This window comes from Eubalaena glacialis, chromosome 19 (assembly GCF_028564815.1).
Source record: "Eubalaena glacialis isolate mEubGla1 chromosome 19, mEubGla1.1.hap2.+ XY, whole genome shotgun sequence".
In the NCBI taxonomy this organism is placed as follows: Eukaryota; Metazoa; Chordata; class Mammalia; order Artiodactyla; family Balaenidae; genus Eubalaena; species Eubalaena glacialis.
The window spans coordinates 26,173,439-26,190,651 of record NC_083734.1 but is presented as its reverse complement, the minus strand read 5'-3'; the positions used below and the strand labels follow the sequence as shown (position 1 = coordinate 26,190,651).

Sequence of the window (17,213 nt, the reverse complement as noted above, 5' to 3'; positions counted from 1 at the left end):
ATCCCAGGGATGCAAGGATGGCTCAATCAATGTGATACACCACATTAACAAATTACAGAATAAAAATTGCTCATCTGAATAAATGCAAGAAAAGCTTCTGACAAAATTCAACATCCATTTATGATAAAAACTATAAACAAAGTGGGTATAAAGGGAACATATCCCAACATAATAAAGGCCATATATAACAAGCTCACAGCTCACATCATACTCAACAGTGAAAAGATGAAAGCATTTCCTCTGTGATCAGGAACAAGACAAGGATGTCCACTCTCACCACTTTTATTCAACATAATACTGGAAGTCCTAGCCACAGCAATTAGACAAGAAGAAAAATTTTTTAAAAATCCAAATTGGAAAGGAAGAAGTAAAACTGTCACTGTTTGCAGATGACATGATACTATACATAGAAAACCCTAAAGATGCCACCAAAAAACTACTAGAACTCTTCAACAAATTCAGTAAAGTTTCAGGATACAAAATTAATACAAAACAAAAATCTGTTGCATATCTATACTATAGTAACAAACTATCAGAAGAAGAAATTAGAAAATAATCTCATTTACAATCTCATTAAAAAGAAAAAAATACCCAGGAATAAATCTAACCAAGGAGATAAAAGAGTTGCACTCTGAAAACTGTTAAGACATTGATGAAAGAAACTGAAGACAACACAAATGGAAAGATACACTGTGCTCATAGATAGGAAGAATTAATATTGTTAAAATGACCATACTACCAAAGGCAATCTTAATATTTGTATGGAAACACAAAAGACCCTGAAGAGCCAAAGCAATCTTGAGAAAGAACATAGCTGGAGGTATCATACTTCCTGATTTCAAACTACACTACAAAGCTACAGTCATCCAAACAGTATGGGGGACTTCCCTGGTGGTCCAGTGGTTAAGAATCCACCTTCCAATGCAGGGGACACGGGTTCGATCCCTGGTTGGGGAACTAAGATCCCACATGCCGCGGGGCAACAAAACCCACGTGCTCTGGAGCCTGCGTGCCACAACTAGAGAGAAACCCACACACCACAACTACTGAGCCTGTGTGCCACAACAAAGATCCGGCGTGCCGCAACTAAGACCCAACGCAGCACCGGTAAAGTAGAAGCAGTACAAACTAGCTGATAATTGTTCTAGCCGAGATTCCCATGCTTAATTAAATAGGTCCAAGAACACAAAAGAAACATCTACTATTTAAGTAAGGTTATCCTAGGAGGAGCAGTGTACTTTGGCAAAAAACTGGGTCCACGAAGACGATGTGAGGTTCTAGTCTGGCTATACCAACAACTACCTATGTGATCTAAGCAACTAAATCTCTGAGTTCTTTCCACATATAAAATGAGTTCTCAAAAGGTCCTTTGTAAGTCAAAGATTCAACAATTCTATTCAGATTATTCTTATAATTGAGATAGATATACAAGTAAGACTTATGTATTGTAAAAAGACAGTTAAGTATATAAAAGTAGATAAGATGATGAGCTTTGGATTCAAATAAACTGAAAACTCTAATTCCTCTCTTCCATTTACTTAATTGTGAAAAGACAGCAAGTTGCTTAATTCCTTTACACGTCAGTTTCTACAACTATAAAAAGAAGATAATATTAAGACCTATCTCCAAGAATTTTATAGGCAAATGAGATAAGGTACACATAAAGTGCTTCTGCACAGTGCCTGGTACATAAGAACACATCAAATTTTAGCTATTATTACTGTTTTAAATACTATTTAAATACTATTCACTCTAAAATCCATACATAAAATATAGTCCTTCTAACACCATGAACCATGTAGAGCAATGGCTGCCACATATCAAAATATGATACATTCAGAGAAGAGCAAAGAGAAGGCAGAACAGCTTGTGGGGCCTGGCCTCAGTACCTGGAGGTCCTGCTGCAGCTGCTTCTTCCATGAGTTCTCCCTCTTCCAATTCCATGTTGTTGTATTCCACATCATTTTCTCCAGACCTAAGAATATACAAAATTCATCATTCCACATAGTAAGTACAATTAACATTACTTGTCACACCTCAGTGAACTTCGTAACAATTGTGTATAGCTTTCTCCTGTGAAGTAATAGAATATTTCTAAATACAAAATTGAGGGAAAAGATTTTTGTCATTATCACATGTATGGGCAGTATTATTAATGTTCAATCTACCTTTTTAAAATACCAAGATACGTTGGCAACATTTAATTTTTAAAATAGAAAATCTGAGAACCATTGTAAGCAGAAGAGATTATAGCTTCAAAGAATTCGTAACTTAATGGTAGTAAATTAGGCTTAACACAGTACACGTTAAGGTTAAGAAAGATGTTTAAATTACTGTATGTGACTAAACACTATTTTCTTAAAATACTATTTCAGAAAAGAGGGTGTTGTCTATCAAAACACAATCACCTTATTTTAAATGACAAAGTACTATACGGAATAGCACTAATCAATGCTAGTTTTGAGTATTTAAAGAAGTCTTAAAATCAGTTCCCGGACTGACAGCACGAGGAGCTCTACTGATCTGCTTTCCAGTGACATTGGTGAAAATTATTTTTTAAAGCAACCATTTAGAGACTCTGGAAATGGTTCTAAGAGCATATAGCAAATGAAAACATTTCCTCAAGAAAATGTACTAAAATTTGGTAACAACAGTGAGTCTGTGGTACTTGAACCAAGACCACTCCCCACCCCATTCAGTGATACAGATATTCCACTTCAGACTGGTGCAGCCAAGAACATAGGGCTCCCACTTCCCACAGCTCCCCAATAGAAGGGCTATATTCCCAGGAGGAGCAAGACATCAGCATTTCTCATCCTGTTCCCAGCTACCTGTGGCTGAGGCTAAAGTCAGGTGTATGTGGCCAAGAGGTAGGGATTCCCTTCTTCTACCCAGACCCAAGGCTCTACCTTGGATGCAGCATGTTGAGGTAACTGGGGCCCAGATCCCCATTGCCCCAATTCACTCATAAAGTAGAAGTCCCAGGCCTGAGAAGACAAACTGAAAAGATCTGAGGTTATAGCCCCCAACTCGCCGATCCACAATGGGTCAGCATCTAAAGTGGGAGAAATAAGCACACCTTTGTGCTCACTCCAGCTTCAGAGCTCTGGCTCAGAGATTTTGCCTGCAGGAGGAAGCAGGCTCTAAAAACAGAGCCACAGAGAAAGGTGTAACACTATTAAGAACATAAAAAAATACTCTCAAATGGAATCCAGCAAAACATAAAAAGAATTACACACCATGGCAGAGTAGAATTTAACCAAGGAATACAAAGTTGGTTTAGAATCTGAAAATCAACTAATGTAAAACACCATACCAACAGAATAAAAAAAAAAAAAACTACATGATCATCTGAATAGATGCAGAAGGAGAATATGACAAAATCCAATACCCTTTCATAATAAAAACACTCAATAAACCAGGACTAGAAGGGCATCTATGGAAAACCCACAGCTAACATCACACTTAATGGTGAAAGACTGAATGCTTTCCCTCTAATATCAGGAACAAGACAAGAAAGAATGTCCACTCCCCGCAGTGGTTAAGAAGCCACCTGCCAATGGAGGGGACACGGGTTCGATCCCTGGTCTGGGAAGATCCCATATGACGTGGAGCAACTAAGCCCCTGTGCCACAACTCCTGAGCCTGCGCTCTAGAGCCCACGAGCCACAACCACAACTACTGAGCCTGCGTACCACAACTACTGAAGCCCGTGCGCCTAAAGCCCATGCTCCGCAACAAGAGAAGCCACTGCAATGAGAAGCCCGTGCACCGCAACAAAGAGCCCCGCTCGCCGCAACTAGAGAAAGCCCACGTGCAGCAACAAAGACTCGATGAGGCCAAAATAAATAAATAAATAAATAAATCTATTAAAAAAAAAAAATGTCCACTACCACCAATTCTATTCAACATTCTATGCAGTGAACTTATGCAACAAGAGATAAAAGGCACCCAAATTGGAAAAAAAGAAGTAAAACTAAATCTATTTACAGATGTAATACTGTATATAGAAAAACCTAAAGAATCCATTAAAAATCTATTCAAACTAATAAACGAGTTAGCAATGTTGCAGGATACAAAAGTCAACTGGATTTTCATGTAGTTGCAAAAGAACAATCCACAAAGGAAATTTAAAAAGAAAAGTCAATTGCATTTACAATAGCATAAAAAATAATAAGATACTTAGGAATGAATTAAACAAAAGATGTGTAAAACATATACTCTGAAAATTACAAAACACTGTTGAAAGATTAAAAACTTCTGATTGGCAAAAGACCCTGTTAAGAATATGAAAAGACAAGCTACAGAGTGGGAGAAAGTATTTGCAAAGCATGTATCCAAATCCAACAAAGGACTGGTATCTAATATGTAAAGAACTCTCAAAACTCAACAGTAGTTGCTAGGGGGAAAGTGAACGTTATTGTTTAATGGGTATAGAGTTTAGTTTGGGAAGATGGAAAAAAGCTCTGAAGATAGATGGTGGTGATGGCTGCACAACAGTATGAATACTTGGGACTTCCTTGGTGGCGCAGTGGTTAAGAATCCGCCTGCCAATGCAGGGGACACAGCTTTGAGCCCTGATCCAGGAAGATCCCACATGCTACGGAGCAGCTAAGCCCGTGCACCACAACTACTGAGCCTGCGCTCTAGAGCCCGCGAGCCACAACTACTGAAGCCCATGAGCCTAGAGCTCGTGCTCCTCAACAAGAGAAGCCACCGCAGTGAGAAGCCCGCGAACCGCAACGAAGAGTAGCCCCCGCTTGCCGTAACTAGAGAAAGCCCGCAGGCAGCAAGACCCAACGCAGACAAAAAAAAAGAATATTTAATGCCACTGAACTGCCCTGAGAAATGGTTATGTAGATTTTACCATCAAAAAAATTCCAATTAGAAAATAGGCAAAAGACATGAAGAGAAATTTCACCAATGAGGATATGCCTATGGCAAATTAAGCAAATGAAAAGATGTTCAACATCATTAGCCAATAGGGGAATGTAAATTAAAACCACAATGAGATATCACTACACACCTATCAAAAATGGCTAAAATTGGGACTTCTCTGGTGGTGCAGTGGTTAAGAATCCGCCTGCCAATGCTGGGGACATGGGTTCAATCCCTGCTCCGGGAAGATCCCACGTGCCACAGAGCAACTAAGCTCACACGTCACAACTACTGAAGCCCACACGCCCCAGAGCCCATAGGCCACAACTACTGAGCCCACATACTGCAACTACTGAAGCCCGCGCCTAGAACCCGTGCTCCACAAGAGAAGCAACCGCAACAAGAAGCCCGCGCATCACAACAAAGAGTAGCCCCCGCTCACTGCAGCTGGAGAAAGCCCACGTGCAGCAAAAAAAAAAAACGACTAAAATAAAAACTACTGGCAACACTAAATGCTGCTAAGGATTTAGAGAAACTGGATCACGCATATATTGCTCATTGGAATGCAAAAACTAGAAAACTATTTGGCAGTTTTCTCAAAAACTAAACTTTCAATTACCATACAATCCATCAGTTGCATTTACCCAAGAGAAATGGAGACTTTAATGTTCACATGAAAATCTGTACATGAATGTTTACAGTAGCTTTATTCATAATAGCCCCAAACTGAAAACAATCCAGATATCCTTCAACAAGCAAATGGTTGAACAAATTGTAGTACATCCACAACACAGACCACTACTCAACATTAAAGCGAGCGAACTACCTATACACATGATAACCTGGATGAATCCCCAGAGAACTATGCAGAGTGAAAAAAAGCCAGTCCCTAAGGGTTACATACTGTATGATTCCATTTACATAACATTCTTTAAATGACAAAATTATAGAAATGGGGAAAACATGGGTAGTTGCAGGGGAGGAAGTTAGGTAGGGGGAAGTGGGTGTGGTATAAAACAGCAACATAAGAGATCCTTGTGGTGACTGAAATGTTCTGTATCTTGCTTATGTCACATCAATATCCTGGTTGTGATGTACTATAGTTTTACAAGATGTTACTTACTACTGGGGAAAACTGGGCAAAGGGTATATGGGATCTTGTATTATTTCCTCCAACTGCAAGTGAATTTACAATTACCTCAAAATAAAAAGAAAAAAACAGCAGGAAGAAAATATAAAATACTATCATAGAAAGACTGAGGTGGAGGAAGAGAAGAAAGGCCTACTTGATAAATGTGTTCTAGTTAACTAAAAGCTGTTTATAATAACCATTATCCAAATCAACTGTGTATCTATTTCCCCATCTGTACAAGGAACTGACCTTAATTTGTAAGAGCTAACAATTTATGATTCCCTAGATGCTCAAATTAGCTCAAGATTAACTGTGCTGTTTCTATGAATTATATAAAACAGTTTGGATCAAGATATTATTGTAGATGTATGTATATAAGGGGAACATAATCAAACACCTTCTAGTAGAAAAAGCATTAAAAAGTCAATCTAATGAGATGCTGTGAATCCAATTTTACGTAAAATCCAATTGCCCTCAAAACTACCTTGAAAAGAGTCAAGAGACCTAACAGTCAAAGGAATTAATTCAGATAGAACCATATATTTAAGCTATTATCAAGGTGGATTCCACTTTATAGAATCACCATCTAAAAGAATTTTCCATGTCAATTCAAATTAATCAGTTCTATTCTATATATTTAAAAATATCACTAATAATGATTTCTGATTTGGTGACTTAAAGGCTTCACATTTTAACTAACCTTTTTACGCAATTTGCCACGTATGCTAAAGAGGGAACATTAAATGAAAAAGGTCTATTTTTGAGGAGCTAATTTGTGGAAATGGGGGTGAGGTCAAATAGGGGGTTTAAAACTCTCACCTGACTCTTGTGAAATGGCTGGTGCCAGGGCTGGGACAGAGAAAGTACAAGATGAACCTGGAATGTCTTGTAGTGCCAGAAAATAAGAAAGTGCTTATAAAATAATGAGGACATCTAGAAAGGACACAGGAGTTTTTAAAAGGCTGCCACTGGCCAAATCTGGGACAATCTGAGCAATAAATTATGATAGTAAGTGGATTAAATGATTTAAAAATATGAAACTCCATGAGTCTATACTAATGAAATTAATTAGTTAATTAATGAATGGGGCAGAGGGGAAAGTTCTTCCTTAGAATTCCAATTAATAAACGTAGAAGGAATAATGGCATTAGAAAATCATCATTCAGCAATCAACACAGTAATCTTGTTCAAGCAAGAATCACCAATGAATGATAAAATTAGTGGACTAAAGTACAACAAGAAATAAGATATTTACAGTCTCCAAATATGTCCCCACATGATACTTATTAATTACAAAGGGGAAAAGTAGAGAGATCTGGCAGACATCACCTTAACCAAGTATTCTAAATCAATCAGCCATAATGGGACAGATTGAAGACATGCGCCCTCCACTGTCCCCTCATATTGATGCGCTGAAAAAGCTACATCATCACTTCTGTCTTATTCCTGCCAAAAGTGCATATGAGGAAATATCAGACTACTCCAAATTGAGGGACTTCCTACAAAATAACCTCTCTGTATTTCTCTGAAGTGTCAAAGTCATGAAAAACAAATTAAAAAAAAAAAGACTACACGAACCAGACTGAAGCAGATTAAAGAGTCTTAACAAAAAGCAACATGTGATCCTGAATTGGATCCTAAACCAGACAAAGGACATCACTGTCAAAATTTCTATAAGGTCATAGATCATAGCATTACATCAATGTTAACTTCCTGATTTTGATAATGGTACTGAAATTACATAAGAAACATACTTGTTTTTAGAAGTACACATGAGAAGTATATTCACTTAATCTCAAATGTCTCACAAAAAAATTATATAGAGTGAGAGAGAGAAAAGAAACATAACAAAGCAAAATATTAAATTTGGGGAATTAATCTGGGCAAAGGAAATACGGGAATTCTGTTAATTTTTTTGCAACTTTTCTTAAATATGAAATAATTGCAAAATTAAAAGCTAAAGCAAAAACTAAAACTCAGTTTGGAACCCAGAGATGAGAGGGAGGAAATTAGTTCACTCTTCCCTTCAAGTTCCTTTATTTATTTATATAAGATACTGTAGATCAAGAAAAAAAAAAAATCCTTAATATCCACACTTTTAGGCCTAACTTAATATGCTTCTAATAATTACCACTTAGATGATTTATACTGGTAGTTAATGTGAAACACTCACATGGTTTCTTCATCAATGTCATTTTCTTCCGTGTTACTTGTTGCTGTGGAACTGGCAGAAGAACTGCTGCCATCGAGATGATTTACTTCATCTTCACCAACAAGATCCAGATCCAGATCTCCATCTGAAAGCTCATGCTAGATTAAGGCAAAGAAAGAAGACTTCTATCTCAAATGTTTTGACTCAGCCCATGGCCCAAGCACCAGCACCAAAGAATAAGGTAATCATCAGAATTCTCCGCTCCTGTGCCTAGACTGCTGCGCCCTGCAGAGATAACTCACATAACCTCACTACCTGGTACCACTAATAAGTTATTTCTGCCAGTGTCAGCTGGGCCTTCGATATGACTAGAAATGCTTCATAAAGTCCACATCAGCTTCCTCACAAAGTAACATTTCAAACCATCACTCCTTGAGACCTATCTAACCTCTATTATCCTCAACGTGATTATAAAACCCTGTCACCCATCTACACAGAAAAACATATTGGCTATTAAGCATAAATGCCCACAACTTTCAGCTGCCCTACCTGCAAACTCCACCCTACCTTTAACTGATTCTATCAAAGGTTAACTGCTTCACCTGAGTGATCCATTCCAACCTCTATTATCTCCTTAAATAAATGGTTTTGTTAATACCTGGACCTTACTTTCAATCTTTCTCCCCACTGGCTCCTTCATTATAACATATACCTGAAGCCTCAAAAAAAGCTTATCTCTCCATCTCTCTCTCACCTTAAACAATAACAACACTTCTTGAAATCTCATTCCAGTTGTAGTTTAGCTGGGACAAAACCTGGCTATCTCCCAAAACCTAAATCATCCTATCTACATAGGCAATGATAAGGTACTTTAACTAGATTCAGTGAACGGAAAGCGGACACCTTTTTTTTTTTTAAGATTTTTTAAAAAAATTTATTTATTTTTGGCTGCGCTGGGTCTTCGCTGCTGGGCACAGGCTTTCCCTAGTTGTGGTGAGTGGGGTCTACTCTTCGTTGCGGCACGCGGGCTTCTCATTGCAATGGCTCCTCCTGTTGCAGAGCATGGACTCTAGGCATGTGGGCTTCAGTAGCTGTGGCACGTGGGCTCAGTAGCTGCGGCACACGGGCTCAGTTGCTCCGCGGCATGTGGGATCTTCGCGGACCATGGCTCGAACCCGTGTCCCCTGCATCAGCAGGTGGCTTCTCAACCACTGCGCCACCAGGGAAGCCCCAGGACACATTTTAAAAATCCACAACTTACACAGCTTCTAGAATGTACATCACAGTTTGTTTTGTAGAATGTACAGTTTTCTATAATAAATTAATTTTTAGAACCCTGAAATAATTTTGATGCAACAACTTCTGACTTATTAACAGTTACAAAAGGGCATACACTAATAATGAAAATATAAGTGGACAAGATTTTCAGCACATTGATTCCCCCTCTCATATGTTGGAAACCATGATATCATTTCTCTTTTCAAACACAAAATGAATCTAAAATAGGTCTAATTATTACATGATAATCTTCATTCTGAATCTTCTCCTCATCTTCTTCATCCTCCTTGGCCTCTCTTACAGAAGGTGTAGTAGGACCACCTTGGAGAAGCATGTCAGCACATGATCCAGACTTCTTAGCTCGTGTCTCAGGAGTGTCATCATTTTGGGGGCTAAGATGATTATCTGGTGGTGACAAATCTCTTGATTTCTGAGTTCGAGACAACTCAATAGTAAGTCTCTTTTAAAACAAAACAACACAAACAGAGTCATAAGCAGTCCTCCACTTGTACAGTAAAATTATTTCAAGCAAAAAAAAAAAAACAAACCATATATCCAGATGTTCATAAAACCATTTCCTGAATCATCTATCTCATACCTTCCTGACTTCTGCTTATGGAAAAATCTATGACAAAGAAAAACTGCCCAATTTATTTTCATCTTTCTTCTCATTTCTAGCCCAAGCTACACAATTAGCAAACCGCGTAGTAAATACAGGCAGTTTAACTTAACATGAAAATTTTTGAAAATATTCATCTTTTCCTCTCTCATATATTAACCACTCTCAGCACTTCAAACTTCTCATCGCATCCCCATATCCACTTGTAGAAAGAAACATTCCTTACATAATTTAGTTTACCATTGTAAAATAAAAATTCATTAATCTGATCCTCCCCAGCGCTCAGTTCAACAATAGTGAGACTTCAAGATAGGGCAACATTCAATTGTTCCATAGCTTATAATCCTCTAAATTCAAAACAGCATGGGGAAGAGAAATACCCAAGTCACTGAGAGAAACACAGAGTTTGCCTCAACTAGAGAAGACTGCCCAATACAATTTTATGCAATGATGGAAATGTTCTACATCTGCAATTCCCAATACAAGCTAGCTACTGTAACTAAGGAACTGAATTTTTAATTTTAATTATGTCTACACAGCCACATGTGGCTAGTGGCTAGTGGCTACTGAATTGGACAGTCCAGAGTTAGAGGTTCAAAGGTAGTGAGAATAAAGAACAAGTGGATTTTTCTACAAAATTACAAACAGCAATAATATCCAAAATCTAATTACAAATGTAATACGCCGGTAAGACAATATTAAACACTAAAACCAAAATATACGTTTTTTTGCTTACCTCTTTAAGGTTATTTATTTGTTGGATATAGCTAGTCTGTGCAGCTTCCAATTGAGTAATATACCAATGCTGGTCCCGGCATTTTTGAAAGAAAGTTGGTGAACGAACCTGAAACCTTAAAAGAATAACTGCACATGAAAAATAATCCAAACAGTAAAATATTATGAACCAAGCCTTAAATCTATAACTATAAATTCTAGAATTTTAAGTTTACTTGATTACATTATAAGGCCAAAATTCAGAACTCAGGGCTCCTGGTATTTGCCATTTATATATGTAGTCCACAAATTATAATGACATATGGTTCTGAAAAGTCAGTTGTCTAAATTCAAACTGTATTTAACATTACACATCACAGTTAAACTTCCAAACTAATCTACTAAAACATATTTACTATAATAATCTAGCTCAAATACAGTGTTGATCATAAGCTGGGAAGAAGAAGACCATACTATGCAGGAAGGAGACAGCTAATGCCTTCCTTCTCCTTTCTTGCCTAGGTCAGACCCTAGTAAAATAGGCGAAGTTTGTTTTAGGCACTGCTCTTTTTCATTCCTTTTCTATCTCCCGTTCCCATATTTCCTACTCCACAGCAAAAAAAAAAAAAAAAAAAAAAAAAAAATCACGTAAAGGGTCAACTACCCAGGACTGCTTTACTGTCCCTCAAAGAGTTACATGCTCTGAATAACCTACATTCCCAACCCCATCCAGATAGCAGTTTAAAATCAAAACTCTCCATATATCACAGTATGGCATATTTCAGCTAGGGTCAGGAAAAAAACAAGTATCTCTATATATTAAAGCATATAAATGGATACACGATAGAATCTTGATCTCTTCAGAGTTATCTGTACTTTAAAAAAACTAATACTTATTAAAGCAAAAAAAACCCGTCCCTACCTTTGTTAGACAGCTGAACATAACTCCATTTACATTACTATGACTCCAATAAAGAGATGACTAAGGTCATAAAAAATGGCTCTTTTGCAGGCTGGTAAAATTGGTATTTGAATAATTTTACAATCCTCTCTGGTTAAAGTGTGAAACAGGAACAAATTATTGATATTTCTCTTAGTGAATAATTTAAGAAAACCTAAAAGATTATAAAATGATACTAAAATAATCCCCCAAAAGAAGAGATGACAAAAACATGAATTTTTCTCTACACTCAAAATGCAATAATCTCTTTTTATACTTCCTTATTCTCCCAGAAAAGTTATGAAGAACACAAATAGTAAAGGGTGATATAACTGCAACTCGTCCAGCATGCTCAAGGACAAAGAAATCAGAATAAGTGAAATTTAAGAGTATATTCAAATCTCTTTTAAGGAAAAAAGCTTTTAAAATTATTTGATGGAAACTTACTAAACTGTTAAACATTCTGAAACCACTCAGTTCAAAACATATTTGAATTTTTTTTTTTTTAATTTTTAAATTTTTAAAATAAATTTATTTTTGGCTCCATCTGCATTGGGTCTTTGTTGCCGCGTGCAGGCTTTTCTCTAGTTGCGGCGAGTGGGGGCTACTCTTCATTGTGGTGCATGGGCTTCTCATTGTGGTGGCTTCTCTTGTTACAGAGCACGGGCTCTAGGCACGCGGGCTTCAGCAGTTGTGGCTCGCAGGCTCTAGAGCGCAGGCTCAGTAGTTGTGGTGCATGGGCTTAGTTGCTCCACGGCATATGGGATCTTCCCAGACCAGGGATCAAACCTGTTTCCTGCATTAGCAGGCAGATTCTTAACCACTGTGCCACCAGGGAAGCCCCTGAATTTATTTATTTTTTAATACTCAAGCTCGCATTTTGATCATCAAATTAAACCATGGTGCAACGATGCCCCAAAACTGAATTATAAGGGTTACCCCAATATTAAATAGGGCTGTAGCTTTATAGTCACTGTTTATGTTCTGTCCTTTCTTGCAAATAACACACCAACTACCATCACTTAGTTTATTTTCATCAGTTTTCATCTCTATTCCCTTACTTTTAATTTGCTGTTATCTAGAAGAAACTGAAAATCTTTTTGTTAAATTAAGCTTTCAAAACCAGTCATCCAAATATAATACACAATGTCAAGTGGAAAAAAATAATCACTTGATCCCACACTATTCTTGGATTTCCAAATGGTGAGGTTGCTAGAAGTTCAATAGATAAATGGGACATTACCACATTTACTGGAAGTAGGAGTTTACTTTTTTTTTTTAATTTATTTTTGGCCGCGTTGTGTCTTCGTTGCTGCACACGGGCTTTCTCTAGTTGCGGTGAGTGGGGGCTACTCTTGGTTGTGGTGCGTGGGCTTCTCATTGTGGTGGCTTGTTGCGGAGTATGGGCTCTAGGCACTTGAGCTTCAGTAGTTGTGGCACGTGGGCTCAGTAGTTGTGGCTTGTGGGCTCTAGAGCACAGGCTCAGTAGTTGTGGCGCACGGGCTTAGTTGCTCCGTGGCATGTGAGATCTTCCCAGACCAGGGCTCGATCCCGAGTCCCCTGCATTGGCAGGTGGATTCTTAACCACTGCGCCATCAGGGAAGCCCCAGTAGTTTACTTTTTATGGAACTACTAACTAGATGTCAAACACATTTCTGACTAACTTATTCACTGACCACACAGGACTTCTGAAATTAAATGGTTAAGAACATGGTAAGGTTAGAGTTAGTATGAATTTCGATATTCATCTTTGTTAAGTGAAAAGACTTTAAAATTCTGATGACATTATTCCCTGTGATAAAAGCCATGATATAAATGTTTCCTGTTACCTTAAAATCACTGTATCATTTTGTCGATTCAAGTATCCTTCATTTGCAAGTAAGTCCAAACGGAAAAATCGATTATAACCCCAACATTCTCCAACTTCAAAGTCAGATGCAAATTCTCGAATGATATTTTTGGTAGGATCATTGCAGGACTGATGAACCATCTCTACACGGTATTCGTATCTAAAATTGAAAAGACTATTAATATAGAGTTAGTAAAGCAAGAATAAATGACATCAAAACATTAAGGTGATTAAGTACCTAAGAAGAAACTTATTGACATACACAGCTACATGTCTTTCAGAAAGGACTGTCACAACAGTATTATAAATGGGCTACCACAATATGATTGGCACTAGGTCCTTCTTCCCCTTTAAAAATGTTTACCAATATAGCAGGTATAAAATACCACCTCAAATAATGAATAAATTTTGTATAAAATAGTACTTTCAAAGTTACACATTTTAGCAACACTATGTATTTTTCCATATATTCATTACCTATGTTTCCTCACAATGTTCTGCCATTTTCTTTGAGGTAAATAAATAATAAATTTTGAATACTCTGCTATATTTTTCCAATTCAAGTTATCATAAATCAACTGTGTATTCAGCAATTCAAGCCTATAAAATTTTCTAATAGAAAATAAGTACACAATGGGAAAGCCAGTACATTTAGATTTCCGTATCTTATATAGTATAAAACTCTCAAGTCTTCAAAGTCATTTTTACTAAGAAAGTACTGCTATTTCAAGAAAGAGAAGTGAAAAAATAAAGGTCATCAGAAGGAACATCCAACAGTAGCCATAAAGCTTCTTTTTTAGTGGAGATAAACTTTTAAAAGAAAAACCCAATACCTCAGTCTGCTATTTCTGCTTGCAAAGGCAAAAGAAAAAATTACAGCTCTTTATCTACAAATAAACGTAAGTACAGGTGACCCTTGAACAACCTAAGTTCAAACTGCAATGGTCCACTTAAATGTGAATTTTTTTAAAATAGTAAATACTACAGTACTACACAATCTGCAGTTGTTTGAATCCAAGAATGTAGAACCATGGATATAGAGGAACCCAGGATACGGAGGGCCAATTATAAGTTACATGCAGATTTTTGACTGTGTGGAGGGTTGGCGCCCCTAAACCCTGTGTTGTTCAAGGGTCAACTGTATTTAAGTACTGTCAAATGATTTTTATATTAGTATCTCTCACAGTGCATTACACAGATTGATGGCACAAACTAATACAAAAGCTGTGATATTTTGTCTGCCTAACTATTATGGCAGTTGTAAGGCAAAGGGTGCCATTAAATGCCCAGAAATAAACCCCAGTATCAGTGTGCAATTGATTTTTGACAAGCGTTCTGATTCAACAGGGAAAAAAAAGTTTCTTCAACAAACAGTGCTGAGGGAATTCCCTGGTGGTCCAGTGGCTGGGACTCTCTGCTTTCACTGCTGTGGGCCCAAGGTTCAATCCCTGGTCAAGCAACTGGGATCCCACCAAAACAAAACAAATCAAAACAACAAAAAACCCAAATGGTGCTGAGAAAATCTGATTGCTACATGCAAATTTCACATACAAATTTCATATGTATATTTCATATACAACTTTCTAATTTCATATACAAAAATTAACTCAAAATGGATCAATGACCTAAATGTAAGGGCTAAAACTATAAAACTCTTAGAAGAAAACACAGGGGTAAATATTCATGAATTCGAATTTGGCAATGGATTCGTAGATTTGACTCCAAAAGTATGAACAAGTAAAGAAAAAATAGGTAATTTGGACTTCGCAAAAATTTTAAATTTTTGTGTATCAGAGGACACTATCAAGAAAGCAAAAATACAACCCACAGAATGGGAGAAAGTTTTCGAATCATGTCTGATAAGGGTTTAGTATACAAAATGTAGAGAGAATTCTCAGAACTCAACAATTAAAAGACAAGCAACCTAATTTAAAAATGGAAAATAGACTTGAATTTCAGACATTTCTCCAAAGAAGATATACAAATGGCCAAAAAAACAAATGAAAAGATGTTCAATTTCACCGGTCATTAAGGAAATGCAAGTCAAAACCACAATGAGATACCACTTCATATTCACTAGGATGGCTATAAAATGTAATCTGAAAATGGTAGGAACAGAGAATGGTGCAGCCACTGTGGAGAACAGTTTGGTAATTTCTCAAAATGTTAAAAACACAGAATTAACATATGCCCATATAGAAACTCATACATGAATATTTATAGCAGGATTATTCGTAATAGCCAAAAGATGGTAGCAACCCATATGTCAATCAACAGATGAATTGATAAAACGAATGGAGGTCTATACATACAATGGAATATTGTTTAGCCATATAAAGGAATGAAGTTTTGATATATGCTTCAACATTCGGTGAACCCTGAAAACACTATGCTAAGTAAACAGAAGCCAAATATAAACAATCCCAAATTGTATGAACTTTTATATGAAATATCCAGAAAAGGCAAATACACAGAGAAAGCAGAGTAGTAGTTGTCTAGGATTGGGAGAAGGAAGGGATGGGTACGAGGTGTGCTAGGATGATGAAAACATTCTGAAACTAGAGAGAGGTGGTGACTGTACAACACTGGAAATGCACTAAGTTCCACTGAATTGTGTATTTTTTATTTATTTATTTTTGGCTGCGTTGGGTCTTCGTTGTGCGCGGGCTTTTCTCTAGTTGAGGCGAGTGGGGGCTACTCTTCGTTGCGGTGCGCGGGCTTCTCATTGTGGTGGCTTCTCTTGTTGCAGAGCAAGGGCTCCAGGCGCACGGGCTTCAGTAGTTGTGGCGCACGAGCTTAGTTGCTCCGTGGCACGTGGGATCTTCCCGGACCAGGGCTCGAACCCGTGTCCCCTGCATTGGCAGGCGGATTCTTAACCACTGCGCCACCAGGAAGTCCTTAAATTGTGTATTTTTAAATGGTTAATTACATATTATATGAATCTCACCTCAAAAAAAATTTTACTTTTATTTTAAAAATGAGCAATAAAAAAATTCAAAATTCAGAGAAACAACCAAGAATATTGAAAATCTAAGAAGAAAGACATTAATGCAGATGGTTAAATACATCCAGGATCAAGACAGGTTAAAGTTTAAAATCAATACAGAACACTTTTTGAACAATCAGTTTTTTATATGAAAAAGCATATAATGTTTGAAAAAAGATCATTGTTTCATCTGCATTAGTTCTTTAAAATCATGACAGAGATATACCTATGTTTCTATTAAATACAGCAATTAATCCAAGTTAAATTATTTATACAGCATCTCAACCCTAATCTTAGATAAAACTAAAACCTCAAATTTGAATATTCCAACTTAAATTCCCTTCTTTTATCACACTGAAAGTCTGAATGAATTTAACAATTATTAACTTAAAATTTTAGTCTCATTAATATTACTCCCCAAGGGAAAGTTCTACTCTTTGCTTAAGCAACTCAAAGAAATTTCCTTCTCTAAAATAAAAGTCAGATCAGTAAATACTGTTAAGAGTCAATTCAAGGATGTCACTCATGCACAAATTTCCTCAGAAAGCCTACACAGGTGTATTATAACACACACAGTGAGAAAGATATTTAAGTATAATGAAATTATGAAAGTACTTCTGCAGGGTCCCAAGTGTTATTAAAATCTACTAGATAATACAATGATT

General features: G+C 37.0%; 1 protein-coding gene across 5 annotated transcripts in view; it reads right to left on the bottom strand.

The window, feature by feature from the left end:
- The window catches only part of TRIM37 (tripartite motif containing 37), a 114,864-nt gene that overhangs the window by 41,690 nt on the left and 55,961 nt on the right, over positions 1–17,213 (bottom strand). For all 5 annotated transcript variants that reach the window (XM_061176384.1, XM_061176387.1, XM_061176386.1 and 2 more), the window contains 5 exons: positions 13,543–13,722; positions 10,796–10,910; positions 9,682–9,900; positions 8,184–8,320; positions 1,890–1,975 (listed from right to left, as the gene is read on the bottom strand). In XM_061176384.1, coding sequence (XP_061032367.1) covers positions 1,890–1,975; positions 8,184–8,320; positions 9,682–9,900; positions 10,796–10,910; positions 13,543–13,722 — 737 coding nt within the window. The remainder of the gene's footprint in view (positions 1–1,889; positions 1,976–8,183; positions 8,321–9,681; positions 9,901–10,795; positions 10,911–13,542; positions 13,723–17,213) is intronic.